The sequence below is a fragment of the Andrographis paniculata genome, unplaced genomic scaffold, assembly GCF_009805555.1.
Source record: "Andrographis paniculata isolate CXL003 unplaced genomic scaffold, ASM980555v1 Contig63END, whole genome shotgun sequence".
NCBI lineage: Eukaryota > Viridiplantae > Streptophyta > Magnoliopsida > Lamiales > Acanthaceae > Andrographis > Andrographis paniculata.
The window spans coordinates 112,013-130,002 of NW_026137599.1; the positions used below are offsets into that span (position 1 = coordinate 112,013).

Consider the following 17,990-nt stretch of genomic DNA (forward strand, 5'->3'; position numbering starts at 1 on the left):
ATGTAAATCTTAGATATGAAAATAGCCGAAATTCATCCATGCAAGAGATAGGCTATAGGCATAAATTAATATGCTGAAATCAAAAATAAGAAGAGCCGATAAGATAGAAATAATGAATCGTAATGTAAATAGAGTTCGGGTTCAACTTCCATAGAATATATTTTCGAATCGAAATAGGATTGTCTATAATGATAGACAAATGAAAAACTTTCTCAAGATCTCATGTTTCAAAATAGCTTGGTTGGGCTTGCAACTTCACTCATTGAATAAGGAACCAATTGAAGTGGATTCGATTGAATCGCACCAACGAAAGAAATCGAGTGCTAACTCCCATTTCTTAATTGAATTAATTAACTGATCGGCGTGCTATTAGACGGTTATTTTAAATTTGATAATTTTCACAAACTTTGACACATATTTATTATTATGAGAATTAATCCTACTACTGGGGTTTCCGCGGTTGAAAAAAAAAACCTGGGACGTATCGTCCAAATCATCGGTCCGGTACTAGATGTAGCCTTTCCGCCGGGCAAAATGCCTAATATTTATAACGCTTTGGTAGTTAAAGGTCGAGATACTGTTGGTCAACCAATTAATGTGACTTGTGAGGTACAGCAATTATTAGGAAATAATCGAGTTAGAGCTGTAGCTATGAGTGCTACAGATGGTCTGATGAGAGGAATGGAAGTGATTGATACGGGAGCTCCTCTAAGTGTTCCGGTCGGTGGAGCTACTCTGGGACGCATTTTCAACGTGCTTGGAGAGCCTGTTGATAATTTGGGTCCTGTAGATACTCGTACAACATTTCCTATTCATCGATCTGCGCCTGCCTTTATCCAATTGGATACAAAATTATCTATTTTTGAAACAGGAATTAAGGTAGTAGATCTTTTAGCCCCTTATCGGCGTGGGGGAAAAATCGGACTATTTGGGGGAGCTGGGGTTGGGAAAACGGTACTCATTATGGAATTGATTAACAATATTGCCAAAGCCCACGGGGGCGTATCCGTATTTGGCGGAGTGGGTGAGCGTACTCGTGAAGGAAATGATCTTTACATGGAAATGAAAGAATCTGGAGTTATTAATGAAGAAAATATTGCAGAATCAAAAGTAGCCCTGGTTTACGGTCAGATGAATGAACCGCCGGGAGCTCGTATGAGAGTTGGTTTGACTGCCCTAACGATGGCGGAATATTTCCGAGATGTTAATGAACAAGACGTACTTCTATTTATCGACAATATCTTCCGTTTCGTCCAAGCAGGATCCGAAGTATCGGCCTTATTAGGTAGAATGCCTTCCGCGGTCGGTTATCAACCCACCCTGAGTACCGAAATGGGCTCTTTACAAGAAAGAATTACTTCTACCAAAGAAGGGTCAATCACTTCGATTCAAGCAGTTTATGTACCTGCAGACGATTTGACCGATCCTGCTCCTGCTACGACATTTGCACATTTAGATGCTACTACCGTACTATCAAGAGGATTAGCTGCCAAAGGTATCTATCCGGCGCAGTAGATCCTTTAGATTCAACTTCAACCATGCTTCAACCTCGGATCGTTGGTGAGGAACATTATGAAACTGCGCAAAGAGTTAAGCAAACCTTACAACGTTATAAAGAGCTTCAAGACATTATAGCCATCCTGGGGTTGGACGAATTATCCGAAGAGGATCGTTTAACCGTAGCAAGAGCGCGAAAAATTGAGCGTTTCTTATCACAACCCTTTTTTGTAGCCGAAGTATTTACCGGTTCTCCTGGGAAATATGTTGGTCTAGCAGAAACCATTAGAGGGTTTCAATTGATCCTTTCCGGAGAATTAGATGGTCTTCCTGAACAGGCCTTTTTTTGGTAGGTAATATTGATGAAGCTGCCGGGAAGGCTATGAACTTAGAAATGGAGAACAATTTGAAGAAATGACCTTAAATCTTTGTGTACTGACCCCTAATCGAATTGTTTGGGATTCAGAAGTGAAAGAAATCATTTTATCTACGAATAGCGGTCAAATTGGCGTATTACCAAATCATGCTCCTATTGCTACAGCTGTAGATATAGGAATTTTGAGAATACGCCTTACGGACCAATGGTTCACGATGGCTCTGATGGGTGGTTTTGCTAGAATAGGCAATAATGAAATCACTATTTTAGTCAATGATGCGGAAAAGGGTAGTGATATTGATCCGCAAGAAGCTCAGCAAACTCTTGAAATAGCAGAAGCTAGTTTGAGAAAGCTGAAGAAGAAGAGACAAAAAATTGAAGCAAATCTAGCTCTCCGACGAGCTAGGACAAGAGTAGAGGCTGTCAATGTGATTTCATAAGCAGTTATTGCGTTCGAATAATCAAAAGAAGTTTGGCCTGGATTCTGCTTGATTGGATTCACTTGACAGAGTCCAATTTTGATACAACGCATTTCAAAAATGAAATCGAAATCAATAAGAATACAAAATCACTAAAAAGAAAAAAGAATGGGTCAAAAAACTTATTAGATACCGGAGTCAATGGTATCTAATAAGTTCTACCTACTATTGGATTTGAACCAATGACTCCCGCCGTATGAAAGCAATACTCTAACCACTGAGTTAAGTAGGTAATTTATCATCCCAAAAAACCAAACGGAACCCATCCCACCGATGGATTATAAATAGCATATTCCTTAATAAGCAATAATAACCTAAGCAATACCATTCCAAAATATATGATATTGGATCATAGAATATTCATCTTGACAAGAAATCTATACATGATAAAATACGCATCACAAGCACTAAGGGCTATAGCTCAGTTGGTAGAGCACCTCGTTTACACATGCGCCAATGTTTTTTGGGGGAGTCCATTATACACTCAAATAAAAAGAAATTCATTTTCTTGCGAAATCGATGTCTTACCCTCATAACTATTGAGGGAACAATAGCCTGACAAATGATTCGATCGGATTTTGGTGCCAAACAGACCGGATCGTTGATTTGAGATATTGATAAGGTGAATACCAGTGCATTCAATGCTAGGCATAATGAGTATAAGGTTCTCAAAAAATTTCTTTTCGTCCTATGAGCTTTAAGGTGTATGAAGTTTCATATTTGATTTTCATTTTCAAAGGAACGATAGAGACTTCATTTAACTTAAAACAATCTAGGCCGGAGGCAGACCTACGTCAAGATAACCCACACCCTTGAAACACTTTGGTAGTGCTCTCTCATATAATGAATCAGAGCACACGGAGCTATCTCCTTATCGGATTTTTCTGTCAAAAAAAATATGGTGGATTGGCTGATATTTCTTTCAGTTAATGAAAGAGCCCAATGCAAAAAAAAATGCATGTTGGGTTTTTGAAACAGTTCAGATCATTTTGATAATAATAAGTTTGATCCGTTTTACCGAGAAGGTCTACGGTTCGAGTCCGTATAGCCCTAGAAATCAAAATCGAAAAGAAATATAAAATCAAATGAAGATTTGAAAGAAAAAATTATATAATTTTCCTTTTTGGTACTTGTGACTGACCGGTTGGTTTTTCGAAATCGAATTTTTCCTAAAAATTCACTCATTCTCATTTTAAACATTAAACAGAACAGAAAACTGGAATAAATTGGTCATTAATCCGCGGAGATAAATTCGATATGAATTTCCCTGTCCACCACAATCAAGGAGTTAAGTTAATGATACTCCTTAGTATACCTAATACTTTATTATACCTAACTTTAACCTAACCTTAATGAATTTAAGAAGTCAAAGACATAAGTCCACTCCAAAGAGTTATTCACATAGATCTAGGGGACAGGCTAAAGTTTGGTGAAAAACGAATCTCTTTGGTAAGTTTCATGGTTCTGTATTCAATCAAGAGAAAACCCCACTCAGATTCTAATAAACAGAATATACCTTAAGATATCCGAAATCCTGAGATGGAAATACTTATTTCATTCTAAATCATTAAGAAAAAACCTCTTTTTATTCAATATTCAAAAGAATAATAAGTTCAAATTTTTGAAACATAAAATCAAAATAATAATTCGATTTTATTTGGAAGTCGCTTTCTTTAGCCAGAATCCTGGGGGAAAACAAGAAAATTTGTCTAAGCATAATATATACTATATATAATATACATATAAATAATATATATATAAATATATATATAAATTCAAGAAAATTGACTTCAAAAACTCAAGTAAACTGTAAGTAGACTGGAAACAGGATCCCAGTCAAGTCAGTCGATAAATCTTGAAATGAGATATGCCCACAATAATCAAAAGGAACTAGATGGTTTGATCAAAATGAATTCTTGTTTTGATTAAACAGTTCTGGATGACTTTACAACTTCAATTCGAATCGACCAATCCGGTCTATTTTCCATGTTCATAGGAGTGTGTCTATGTTTTTGCTTTACGAATATGATATTTTTTGGGCATTTCTAATAATATCAAGTCTTATTCCTATTTTAGCATTTTTCATTTCCGGAATTTTAGCCCCGATTCGGAAAGGACCGGAGAAACTCTCTAGTTATGAATCGGGTATAGAACCAATGGGCAATGCTTGGTTACAATTTCGAATTCGTTATTATATGTTTGCTCTAGTTTTTGTTGTTTTTGATGTTGAAACGGTTTTTCTTATCCATGGGCAATGAGTTTCGATTGTATGGGTCTATCCGTATTTATAGAAGCTTTCATTTTCGTACTTATCTTAATTGTTGGTTTAGTTTATGCATGGCGAAAGGGGGCATTGGAATGGTCCTAGTTCCTGAATATTCAGACAATAAAAAGAAAAAACGATTGAAAAAGTTATGAATTCCATTGAGTTTCCTTTACTTGATCCAACAGCCGAAAATTCCGTTATTTCAACTACATTAAATGACTTTTCAAATTGGTCAAGACTCTCTAGTTTATGGCCGCTTCTCTATGGTACCAGTTGTTGTTTTATTGAATTTGCTTCACTAATAGGATCACGATTTGACTTTGATCGTTATGGACTAGTACCAAGATCGAGTCCTAGACAAGCGGATCTAATTTTAACAGCCGGAACAGTAACAATGAAAATGGCCCCCTCCTTAGTGAGATTATATGAGCAAATGCCCGATCCAAAATATGTTATTGCTATGGGGGCCTGTACAATTACAGGAGGGATGTTCAGTACCGATTCTTATAGTACTGTTCGGGGAGTCGATAAGCTAATTCCTGTGGATATCTATTTGCCGGGTTGTCCCCCTAAACCAGAAGCAGTTATAGATGCTATAACGAAACTTCGGAAGAAAATGTCTCGAGAAATCTATGACAATCAAATTAGGCCTCAACAAGTAAATCGGTGTTTTACGACCAATCACAAGTTTCATGGTGCACGCAGTATGAATACTGGAAATTATGATCAAGGCTTCCTCTATCAACCCCCATCTACTTCAGAGATCCCTACTGAAATCTTTTTCAAATATAAAAGTTCAGTATCTTCTCACGAATTTGTGAATTAGGCAGGACTCCTTTGTACAGAATAAAAGTAGCGAGTCAATCTTCATCAATTTGATCGAGAATGTGAAATTTTTTAAATAAAAATGCGGGAGATAAAAAAGATGCAGGGTCGTTTGTCTGCTTGGCTAGTAAAGCATGGGATAATTCATAGATCTTTGGGCTTTGATTATCAAGGAATAGAGACCCTACAAATAAGGCCCGAGGATTGGCATTCCATTGCTGTCATTTTATATGTATATGGTTACAATTATCTACGCTCCCAATGTGCCTATGATGTATCACCTGGCGGGCTGTTAGCGAGTGTGTATCATCTTACCAGAATCGAGTATGGCGTAAATCAACCAGAAGAGGTATGCATCAAAGTATTTGCCGCAAGAAGGAATCCTATAATTCCGTCCGCTTTCGGGTTTGGAAAAGCGTGGATTTTCAAGAGCGAGAATCTTATGATATGTTGGGAATATCTTATGAGAATCATCCGCGCTTGAAACGTATCTTAATGCCTGAAAGTTGGCTAGGATGGCCTTTACGTAAGGATTATATTGCCCCTAATTTTTATGAAATACAAGATGCTCATTGAAGGATAAGGAAGTGATTTCTACTTATATAATTCAGAGATTCAAAGAATTGGACTTTCTGTTCTAGATTAACCAGAATAACCGGCGTCTCTTTTGTATTAGAGGGATTTTTGATCTAGCATATCAAAAAAGCAATAATTAGGGTTTCCGAAACGGTGTTAAGAAGGTATCAACAGGCATTTCCAGATATATTACTCAAAAGAACCGACACAATACGCCTAATCAATTAGAATTGAGAAAATTCTGTCCCTATTGTTACAAACACACGATTCATAGGGAAATAAAGAAATAGATCGAATCTTAGTTTTGAAATCTTAGTCTTGAAAGGGTAAAAATGACATTATATAGAACAACATAGAGCTCGAAATAGAACATATTTTACTAATAAAAAATCCTATTGTGGGTGAAAATGACAATTAAGAAATAGGATTTTTAGGATAAGAAATAAACTAAACAAACAAACCATGGATAAATCTAAGCGGCCTTTTCTGAAATCCAAGCGATCTTTTCGTAGGCGTTTGCCCCCGATTCAATCGGGGGATCGAATTGATTATAGAAACATGAATTTAATTAGTCGATTTATTAGTGAACAAGGAAAGATATTATCTAGACGATTGAATAGATTGACCTTGAAACAACAACGATTAATTACTATTGCTATAAAGCAAGCTCGTATTTTATCTTTGTTACCTTTTCTCAACAATGAGAAACAATTTGAAAGAACCGAGTCGACCGCTAGAACTACTGGTCTTAGAACCAGAAAAAAATAGGTTTATTCTTTGTTCACTTGAATCAGAATTCCAATCCGAACTCAAACATGGATTGGTTTTTTTGTTCGACACAAATTTGAGAAGCCAGATTTATTATCATGTCTGTCATAAGAAAAAAAAAAACGAAAAAAAAAAAGAGTTTTTTTTATTGAACGTGTTCATTCATTTTCACTACTTTAGCCTATTTTCTCATAGTCATTTCGACTCCACCTTCCCGGAGTTCATTCTCCGGGGAACTCCATTTAACTTATTCTGGTGTATTCGTTCCAATCTACTTCTTTTCTGATTTCATTGGAAATCATATAAAGACACTTTCTATTTGATATAGCTATTTGGGCTAGTATTTTACGATTAAGAAGCAACTGTCTTTTGTATAGATCATGTACTAATTTACTATAACTAGAGGATATTCCTCGTTCTCGAATTAATGCGTTTATTCGAGTGATCCACAAACGACGAAAATTTCTTTTTTGCTTATTCTTGTCCCGATGAGCCGAAACCAAAGCTCGTATTTTCTGTTGAGTAATAGTTCGAGTCAGTCTTGAATGAGCCCCTCGAAAGCTTGAGGCAAAGAAACGAATTTTTGTTCTGCGTCTCCGAGCTATATATCCGCGTTTAATTCTGGTCATTACATAAATAAAACTTTGACAAATAACTAATTGATTTCTTTTCTTTCAGTTATTCTTTTCCACGCCCTGGTCTATTAATAACCAAACGGATTTTTCCAATGTATAAAATCAAAATCCCAATGGCTTTGGCTACTATAACCTTCCAGACCACGATTTTTTAGGTATTTTACTGCGAAATACGAAAGAAATAAGGAACTATCCTTTGATAGGTGTTCAAAATAGAGTCAATAAAAAAGAACTAGAAATAGTGGGTTCCATCGTTTCTATGGTTACTTCTTAAACGGTGAGGTCTTCTCTATACATCGGAGCCTTTACTTCATTTAATCAATTAATCAATGTTATTGCGAACTTGTATAGTTCATACCACACTCTTCGGCTCTACCCACGAATTATCCAGTAACAGGCCTTTCACAATCAGACCGACCTATACAGTAACGATATTTAATTAGGAAAGTTAGCTGGGGTAGCTGACCTTCGTAGTCCGTTCTTGACCGAGTGCAAACCTCAGTTTTATGTTTTTTTTTTGTTTTTGAATTTCAATAAGATTTCCTCCGCTTAATGGATAAGCGTTTGCTATCAATGGAGAATTTCTTCTTATCTGAAATTCCGGTGATTGGATTTGCACCAACGGAAACCATAAACTTTAGACACAATAGAGGAATCGATTTGCTTATTTTTCGATAGTGAATAGAGTTCTTTCCTCTATTCTATCCTATTTACTGGTATTGATCATTCATCCCAACATACCGAAAATCGGTTTTCTTTCTTTTTTTTTCGTCAGCTCATAATCGAAACGAGTCGCACATACACCCTAGTACATGTTCCTCGACGCTGAGGACAGCCCCGAAGAGCGGGGGATTTCGGGACATTTCGAATCGGCTGTCTTGTATTTCTAATAAGTTGTTTAATAGTAGGCATGTTGAATCATATACATAATGGGCAGGTTTAGATTAATCCTAACCGGGTGATTCTAAATTATTTGTATTTAAAAAAATATTAATAAAATAGTAAACCCGGAGATAAAATATCAAATCCCGGATTTTCACAAAATCCCTTTTTTTGTCATTGAACTGCTACAAAATCAATAATTCCATAAGCTTGGGCTTCTGTTGCTGACATAAAAACGTCTCTTTCCATGTCTTCAGATACAACCCATAATGGTTTGCCCGTCCTTTGTACATAAACCCTTGTGATGGTTTCGCGTAGTTTCAGCAGTTCTTCCGCTTCCAAGATAAATTCCCCCGTTTGCGCCTCATAAAAAGAACTAGCGGGTTGATGGATCATTACCCTGATGATAGAAGGGTTCTCTATCTGGTGTGATGAAACGAAGAGGAAATAAGGATAAAGAATAATAGGAAAAAAAGATCGAATTGAGCAACCGTACGGGCATCATCTTTTGTGCATTGCATACGGCTCTACAATCAAATTGACCCTTCAAATTCAAGAAATAGAAAAAAATCTATCAGCTCCAAGCCCTAGATGGGTAAATGATCAAAACGCCACCCTTCCTTTCGTAGGGGTTCAAAAATACTATGATGGCTCCGTTGCTTTCTATTTCAAAATAGATTTTTTTGTCTTTGATTGAGCAATCCCAAAGTTTCTTTTTAATCCAACCAAAAAAGGAAAAATCTTGTTTTTTTTTTCGCACTCTTTTTTATAGAACATAAATATTGTTAAGAGCCCTTCGGTGTGAAAACAAAAAGGTTTGTAACGCTGAATTGGCTTCCCAATAAATAAGAGAAAATGGGAAATACCTTTTATTTCATACTAATCTCTCGATACATAATTGAATCTTTTGAAAAAAAAAACAATACAAAAATTTTCCATATCGAATTCGAAGTGCCATGCTATTATTACTTAATATTCATATGGCGAAGGCATAGTTTTCTTTTTTCTCTCAAATCAAAAACCTCATTGGCGCCAAGCGTGAGGGAATGCGAAACGTTTGGTAATTGCTCCCCCAACCAGGAGCAAAGATCCCATTGACGCGGCTAGTCCCATGCATATTGTATGGACCTCTGGGCGCACAAACTGCATAGTATCATAAATAGCTAATCCATCTATTACCCACCCGCCAGGGGAGTTTATAAACAAATAGAAATCTTTGGCAGCATTCTCAAGACTGAAATATACCATAAGACCAATAAGTTGATTCGAGATCTCGCTATCAACTTCTTGGCCTAAAAAAAGGAATCTTTCTTGATAAAGTCGGTTGAGTGGGGTAAAATTGCATCCCCTAGGAACCGTACATGCACCTTTTGATGCATACGGTTCAAAAAAAAAGAATCAATGTATAAATTCTAGTCCTCTTTCCTTTTTCCTATTCTTTTTAATAGCAGGTTTTTTCGAACTTCTACCGAAAGGGCTTTTTTTCAATAACGACGAGTTTTGACTTAGTTTCTTTCTTAGAATAGAAAAAAGTTAATAAACTTATTGAATTAACTTCTCATTGATGTATTGTTTCATCGAGATTCAATCCAAATCACGATGGTGTTTTCATGTTCCTGAATGGGCCTATTTCATTTTTTTAGGTTTATGCTCTACTCCGGGTAAAGATCCGGCCGATTTCGATTTGCACATATAGGACAAATCTTCTCATCACCATTTCTTTTTGTTATGACTTTAGAAATAACAAACAGGAATCATTTATGATACACTAATTATAGATATGCTCCTAATTGGGTTTTTTCTAAACGGAGCCTGGATACTTCATTTTTTAGTCCAACAAGAGCCAACCATAAATCATTCTAATTGATAATAAAACTATGAATTCCTCCAAACAATGCATCGAATTGCACTTCACACTCCAATTTTTGGATGATTCAATTTCTCTTTTTTGGCGAAATAGAGGCGGGGACGAGAACGGGGAAATACCATATGACCCAATCTATTTGACAAGTCCCACTATACGTCAACCCAAGATGCATCGTCATCTCCAGGAATTCGGAAGGGTACTTTTGGAACACCAATAGGCATGAATTGAAAGAAAAAAGAACTAAATTTCACTTTGATGCGGAAACGTAATAATATGGTTTTATTGTCTCTATTTTCGAATATTGGCTTTATCATATTTTTTATCCAAAGATTCAAAAATTCAGAAAGAAAGACAAAATCAATAAAGGAAAATTTTTACAAATAGGTTTTCCTAATGAGAAATTAAGGATAGACATATTTACTCATAGAAACTGGCATCAATCTCCCATTGCGTATTGGTACTTATCGAGTATAGAATAAATCTGCTTATCGTTGTTTCTACGAACAGAATTCTTCCATTATTAGGAACAGAAGTTAATAAATATTAACTTAACCCTTGTTAGTAAATAATCCACTGAAGAAGTGCAGTCTATAGGATAATCATAGTATTACAGTCTTTGCAATGCAATAAAGTTACGTAGTGTCTATTTTTCTTTGATAAGGGGGTATTTTCCATGGGTTTGCCTTGGTATCGTGTTCATACCGTTGTATTGAATGATCCCGGCCGGTTGCTTTCCGTTCATATAATGCATACAGCTCTGGTTGCTGGTTGGGCGGGTTCGATGGCTCTGTATGAATTAGCCGTTTTTGATCCTTCTGACCCTGTTCTTGATCCAATGTGGAGACAGGGTATGTTCGTTATACCCTTCATGACTCGTTTAGGAATAACCAATTCGTGGGGAGGTTGGAGTATCACAGGAGGGACTGTAACAAATCCGGGGATTTGGAGTTACGAGGGTGTAGCTGGGGCACATATTGTGTTTTCTGGCTTATGCTTTTTGGCAGCTATCTGGCATTGGGTCTATTGGGATCTAGAAATTTTTTGCGATGAACGTACAGGAAAACCTTCTTTGGATTTACCTAAGATCTTTGGAATTCATTTATTTCTCTCCGGGGTGGCTTGTTTTGGTTTTGGTGCATTTCATGTAACAGGCCTGTACGGTCCTGGAATCTGGGTGTCCGATCCTTATGGATTAACGGGAAAAGTACAACCTGTAAATCCGTTGTGGGGCGTGGAAGGTTTTGATCCTTTTGTTCCGGGAGGAATAGCTTCTCATCATATTGCAGCAGGTACATTGGGCATATTAGCGGGTCTATTCCATCTTAGCGTTCGACCGCCACAACGTCTATACAAAGGATTGCGCATGGGAAATATCGAAACCGTACTCTCCAGTAGTATCGCGGCTGTCTTTTTTGCAGCTTTTGTTGTTGCTGGAACTATGTGGTATGGTTCAGCAACTACCCCATTGAATTATTTGGTCCTACTCGTTATCAATGGGATCAGGGTTACTTCCAGCAAGAGATCTATCGAAGAGTTAGCGTCGGGCTAGCAGAAAATCAAAGTTTATCAGAAGCCTGGTCGAAAATTCCTGAAAAATTAGCTTTTTACGATTATATTGGCAATAATCCGGCAAAAGGAGGATTATTCAGGGCGGGTTCGATGGATAACGGGGATGGAATAGCGGTTGGATGGTTAGGGCACCCTATTTTAGGGATAAAGAAGGGCGTGAGCTTTTTGTACGTCGTATGCCTACTTTTTTCGAAACATTTCCAGTCGTTTTAGTAGATGGCGACGGAATTGTTAGAGCCGATGTCCCCTTTCGAAGAGCAGAATCGAAGTATAGTGTTGAACAGGTGGGTGTAACCGTTGAGTTCTATGGTGGCGAACTCAATGGAGTCACTTATAGTGATCCTGCTACCGTCAAGAAATATGCTAGACGTGCTCAATTGGGTGAAATTTTTGAATTAGATCGGGCGACTTTGAAATCCGATGGTGTTTTTCGTAGCAGTCCAAGGGGTTGGTTTACTTTTGGACATGCTTCGTTTGCTTTGCTTTTTTTCTTCGGACACATTTGGCATGGTGCTAGAACTTTGTTCAGAGATGTTTTTGCTGGTATTGACCCAGATTTGGATGCTCAAGTAGAGTTTGGAGCATTTCAAAAAATTGGGGATCCAACTACAAGAAGACAGGCAGTTTGATACAAGACCGCTTTGGTATCTTTCGCCTCTATTTTTTTGGTTTTGCAAGGAATTTTCGATAGAGTATCGGAGTGAATTTGAATCGCTGCTTTTGAACTCTTGCTCTTTCGAGATGATTACCAAAAAGAATAAAAAAAAAAAGAAAAAACAAACAGGTAGGGAAGCTATAATTGTAAATCACAATCGAATCTATGGAAGCTTTGGTTTATACATTCCTTTTAGTCTCGACTCTAGGAATAATTTTTTTTGCTATCTTTTTTCGAGAACCACCTAAAGTTCCAACTAAAAAGCTGAAATGATTTTTCATTATCTCAATTGAAGTAATGAGCCCCCCGGGGGGGGCTCATTACTTCAACTAGTCCCCATGTTCCTCGAATGGATCTCTTAGTTGTTGAGAAGGTTGCCCAAAAGCGGTATATAAGGCATACCCGGTAAAACTGACAAGTAAACCAGATATAAAGATGGCGACTAGGGTTGCTGTTTCCACTATGATTCTATCATTTCAAGATCCGTTAGGATTTCTCATAAGATTGTTTATTTACAACGGAATGGTATACAAAGTCAACAGATCTCAATGAATACAATAGAATTTATGGCTACACAAACTGTTGAGAACAGTTCTAGATCGGGCCCAAGACGAACTACTGTAGGGAGTTTATTAAAACCATTGAATTCGGAATATGGTAAAGTAGCTCCAGGTTGGGGAACGACCCCTTTGATGGGAGTCGCAATGGCTCTATTTGCGGTATTTCTATCTATTATTTTGGAGATTTATAATTCGTCTGTTTTATTGGATGGAATTTCAATGAATTAAATCTCTAAGAACCACAAAGTTTTCATTTTGGAACCAAAAAACAATCAGTTAGAACTTGGATTTATGGCCTATTCTATTTTGGTAGTTCGATCGTGGAATTTCTTTCTTTCTGTATTTCCGGAATATGAGTGTGTGACTTGTTCTAATTGATTCTATTGATAGTACAGAGACTAGGTCTGTCACCTTGATAGAGATGGTTCTACTTCGTCGGATATTTCTTCAAGTATCTGGAACACAAACTATAATGAACTAGATTAAGAAATATTTGAACTATGATTCATACTTAATATTCGACCTCGTGTCCGGACACCAAAAAAATTTCAAACTGTTTGAAAAAAAGAAAAATCTTTCTTTTTTTAGTCTAATTCATGAAATATGTGATAGTCCAATGGCTCTTACTCAAGGAATCCTTGGCTTAGCTTATGATTTTTTATTGAATCATCGTGGTTCTAGTATGAATCTGAGGTTTTAATCAATCCATAGGGTCTTAACAAGAGAATTCCTATCAATTCAATAATAAAGAAAGGAAAAAAGACACAGTAGAAACAAAAAAATGAAAGAAAAAGAAATAGGCAAAGAGAGGATTCAAGAGGCCTGTAAGGATTAAACAAATAAAATGGAGCCAACTTGATATTTTAGTATTATCACCGTAAAGAAGAGCTTTTGGATTTCTTTCGTGCATTTAGAAAAGATTGAATCGTAGATTAAGAAATTTCAAACTTTCTATTGCATAACTTTTTCTATTGCATAACTTTCTAGTCCATATCTGACTCTTTTTTTTTCTTTTGAATTTGGGTGTTTTTGTTTGAGCTGTACGAGATGAAAGTCTCATATACGGTTCTAAGAGGGGGATTTTGACCTATCTCAATAAAGTCTATGATTGGTTCGAAGAACGCCTCGAGATTCAGTCAATTGCGGATGATATAACTAGTAAATATGTTCCTCCCCATGTCAATATATTTATTGTTTAGGGGGAATTACGCTTACTTGTTTTTTAGTACAAGTAGCTACGGGGTTTGCTATGACTTTTTACTATCGTCCGACTGTTACTGAAGCTTTTGCCTCTGTTCAATACATAATGACGGAAGCTAACTTTGGTTGGTTAATCCGATCAGTTCATCGATGGTCGGCAAGTATGATGGTCCTGATGATGATTCTACATGTTTTTCGTGTATATCTCACCGGTGGATTTAAAAAACCCCGCGAATTAACTTGGGTTACGGGTGTGGTTCTGGCAGTATTGACCGCATCTTTTGGCGTAACTGGTTATTCCTTGCCTCGGGACCAAATTGGTTATTGGGCAGTGAAAATTGTAACAGGTGTACCTGAGGCTATTCCTGGAATAGGATCACCTTTGGTAGAATTATTGCGCGGAAGTGCTAGTGTGGGACAATCCACCTTGACTCGTTTTTATAGTTTACACACTTTTGTATTGCCGCTTCTTACTGCTGTATTTATGTTAATGCACTTTCTAATGATACGTAAGCAAGGTATTTCTGGTCCTTTATAGAGAAGATATCTAATAGATATTTGGAATCAATCATTTATCACTTAGAGGAGAAATAATAGGATTTTATTGCTACAAGTATGGATTATTGAAAAGAATAAGACATGGATTTGGATGTTTCCCTTCAACGAATCAAAATACTATTGCGCAGTTGAAGAGAATTCTCCGAAGAGAAAATGGATTATGGGAGTGTGTGACTTGAACTATTGATTGATCTGTGTAGATAGATGTCTGCCGCATTGCAATTCACATCAAAATGTGTCTTTGTTCCAACCACCATGTAACCCTTAATACAGAAGATAGGCTGATTCGCTTAAAGAGAATCTTTTCTATGATCAGGTCCGAATCGTGTTGTACATGAGCAGGCTCCGTAAAATCTAGTATAGTTAAGTCAACTAGATAAAGATTCTGCTTTATCTAGTTCACTTACTGAATTTCCTACTTAAATACTTAAAATGCAATAGTGTGAAGATGCATTCATTTCCTCTGCATTGATATCATCGATAATACTATCGGAGTGAAAGAAGAGATCTAAAGAAAAATATAGGCTAGACTAAATTAGTAACAAGTAAACCTTTTCTATGTGTATCTCCAGCTATTTTTGAGATAACATAGTAATCGTAAAGTTTGAGACGACCCAGAAAGCACTTGATCATATCATGATCAACTTTGTAAGCCTACTTGGGTATTGAGTATTTACTTAGCTTAGAACCGAATTCTTTGTAATAGATAGTTTCCATTTGGAAAAAAGAGTCCAATTTTTCTTACATTGAATCATTCACATATGTGTAGATATATGCAACACATAGATTTTTTATGAATTCATTTGGTTCTGTTGAGTCTTGCTTGAGCCGGATGATAAAAAATTATCATGTCCGGTTCCTTCGGGGGATGCATCTCTAAGAATTCACCTATCCCAATAACAAAAAAACCTGATTTGAATGATCCTGTATTAAGAGCTAAATTGGCTAAAGGTATGGGTCATAATTATTATGGAGAACCTGCATGGCCCAATGATCTTTATATATTTTTCCGGTAGTAATTCTAGGTACTATTGCATGTAACGTAGGTTTAGCGGTTCTAGAACCATCAATGATTGGTGAACCGGCAGATCCATTTGCAACTCCTTTGGAAATATTACCGGAATGGTATTTCTTTCCCGTATTTCAAATACTTCGTTACGGTGCCCAATAAATTATTGGGTGTTCTTTTAATGGTTTCAGTGCCTGCGGGATTATTAACGGTACCTTTTTTAGAGAATGTTAATAAGTTCCAAAATCCATTTCGTCGTCCAGTAGCGACAACCATCTTTTTGATTGGTACCGCAGTCGCTCTTTGGTTGGGTATTGGTGCAACATTACCCATTGATAAATCTCTAACTTTAGGTCTTTTTTAATTTGATTCAATTGTGAAATAACATGACGTGTGTATCTAGGGAATAATCGCTTCAAAGTGAATTATCCCTAGATACATCTATTCAATAAAATTCTGAATCTCTTTCGAATAGATGAATTGTACTACAGATTCAAAACCTATTTGAATCTTAATTCAAAATAGACGAAAAAGATTCAATAGATTTCAAACCTCTTTTTTGGTAAATCAATTGCGAAATGTTTTTCTACAATGCCTAATATCTTTTTTACATCGTCTAGGCAAAAATGTTCAATTTTCCTAAGCTCTTCTTGACTCTTATTCAAAAGGTCCGATAATGTATATATATGGACCTTTTCAGGCAATTATAGACTCTGGGAGAAAATTCGGATTGATCAATAAAAATCGATTTTACTGCTATTTTTTTTTGTTTTTTCTGAGTTTATTCAATTTATCGTGAAAAGAAAAAGGGGATAAGGAACCATGTCTTGATTGTTCTCTAAAGGTACGTTTTCTTCTTCCTTTTTAAAAAAGGAACTAAATAAATCAATTAAATTCGAGAGGCTTCATGAAGTGCTTCTTTCGGGGTTAAACTCCCATTTGTCCATATTTCGAGAAAGAGTATTTCTTGTTTTTGATTCCCATTCCCATACGAATGAATACTATGATTCACATTTCGAACAGGCATGAATACAGCATCTATAGGATAACTTCCATCTTTCAAGTTATGCGGCATTTTTCGAAGATAGCCGCGATTTCTCTGGATTTTTAATCCAATACACAAACTAATGGTTCTGTCAAGCTAGCTATATGTTGTGTATTGATTAAAAATCCAGAGAAATCGCGGATCTCGAAAAATTGCCGCATAACTTGAAGATGGAAGTATCCTATAGCTGCGTATTCATGCCTGTCGAAATGTGATATCATAGTATTCATTCGTATGGGAATGGGAATCAAAACAAGAAATACTCTTTCTCGAAAATATGGACAAATGGGAGTTTAACCCCGAAAGAAGCACTTCTGAAGCCTCTCGGAATTAATTGATTATTAGTTCCTTTTTAAAAGGAAGAAGAAAACGTACCTTTAGAGAACAATCAAGACATGGTTCCTTATCCCCTTGTTATTTTCACGATAAATTGAATAAACTCAGAAAAAACAAAAAAAAAATTAGCAGTAAAAATCGATTTTATTGATCAATCCGAATTTTCTCCCAGAGTCTATAATGCCTGAAAAGGTCCCAATATATACATTATCGGACTTTTGAATAAGAGTCAAGAAGAGCTTAGGAAAATTGAACATTTTGCCTAGACGATGTAAAAAAGATATTAGGCATTGTAGAAACATTTCGCAATTGATTTACCAAAAAAGAGGTTTGAAATCTATTGAATCTTTTCGTCTATTTTGAATTAGATTCAAATAGGTTTTGAATCTGTAGTACAATTCATCTATTCGAAAGAGATTCAGAATTTTATTGAATAGATGTATCTAGGGATAATTCACTTGGAAGCGATTATTCCCTAGATACACACGTCATGTTATTTCACAATTGAATCAAATTAAAAAAGACCTAAAGTTAGAGATTTATCAATGGGTAATGTTGCACCAATACCCAACCAAAGAGCGACTGCGGTACCAATCAAAAAGATGGTTGTCGCTACTGGACGACGAAATGGATTTTGGAACTTATTAACATTCTCTAAAAAAGGTACCGTAATAATCCCGCAGGCACTGAAACCATTAAAGAACACCCAATAATTTATTGGGCACCGTACGAAGTATTTGAAATACGGGAAAGAAATACCATTCCGGTAATATTTCCAAAGGAGTTGCAAATGGATCTGCCGGTTCACCAATCATTGATGGTTCTAGAACCGCTAAACCTACGTTACATGCAATAGTACCTAGAATTACTACCGGAAAAATATATAA

At 36.3% G+C, this 17,990-nt stretch overlaps 2 protein-coding genes and 6 pseudogenes across 2 annotated transcripts; 6 read left to right on the forward strand and 2 right to left on the reverse strand.

Annotated features, from left to right (window-relative positions):
* Positions 1 to 20: 20 nt before the first annotated feature.
* Positions 21 to 2,219, forward strand: LOC127261515 (ATP synthase subunit beta, chloroplastic-like; annotated as a pseudogene).
* A 2,793-nt stretch (positions 2,220 to 5,012) lies between these two features.
* Positions 5,013 to 5,444, forward strand: LOC127261484 (NAD(P)H-quinone oxidoreductase subunit K, chloroplastic-like). The gene has a single exon (XM_051289803.1). The coding sequence runs from the start codon at positions 5,013 to 5,015 to the stop codon at positions 5,442 to 5,444; it is 432 nt and encodes a 143-aa protein (XP_051145760.1).
* Positions 5,445 to 7,899: 2,455 nt separating this feature from the next.
* Positions 7,900 to 10,484, reverse strand: LOC127261529 (ATP-dependent Clp protease proteolytic subunit). The gene is made up of 3 exons (XM_051289826.1): positions 10,322 to 10,484; positions 9,338 to 9,631; positions 7,900 to 8,704 (listed from the first exon to the last, which is right to left on the reverse strand). Exons 1-3 carry the CDS (start codon positions 10,390 to 10,392, stop codon positions 8,479 to 8,481), a joined length of 591 nt encoding a protein of 196 aa, XP_051145783.1. The 5' UTR covers positions 10,393 to 10,484; the 3' UTR covers positions 7,900 to 8,478.
* Positions 10,485 to 10,570: 86 nt separating this feature from the next.
* LOC127261510 (photosystem II CP47 reaction center protein-like) lies at positions 10,571 to 12,521 on the forward strand (annotated as a pseudogene).
* Positions 12,522 to 12,961: 440 nt separating this feature from the next.
* On the forward strand, positions 12,962 to 14,881 carry LOC127261485 (cytochrome b6-like; annotated as a pseudogene).
* A 147-nt stretch (positions 14,882 to 15,028) lies between these two features.
* On the forward strand, positions 15,029 to 16,335 carry LOC127261523 (cytochrome b6-f complex subunit 4-like; annotated as a pseudogene).
* LOC127261526 (DNA-directed RNA polymerase subunit alpha-like) lies at positions 16,034 to 16,877 on the reverse strand (annotated as a pseudogene).
* Positions 16,878 to 16,891: 14 nt separating this feature from the next.
* On the forward strand, positions 16,892 to 17,447 carry LOC127261486 (DNA-directed RNA polymerase subunit alpha-like; annotated as a pseudogene).
* Positions 17,448 to 17,990: the final 543 nt, after the last annotated feature.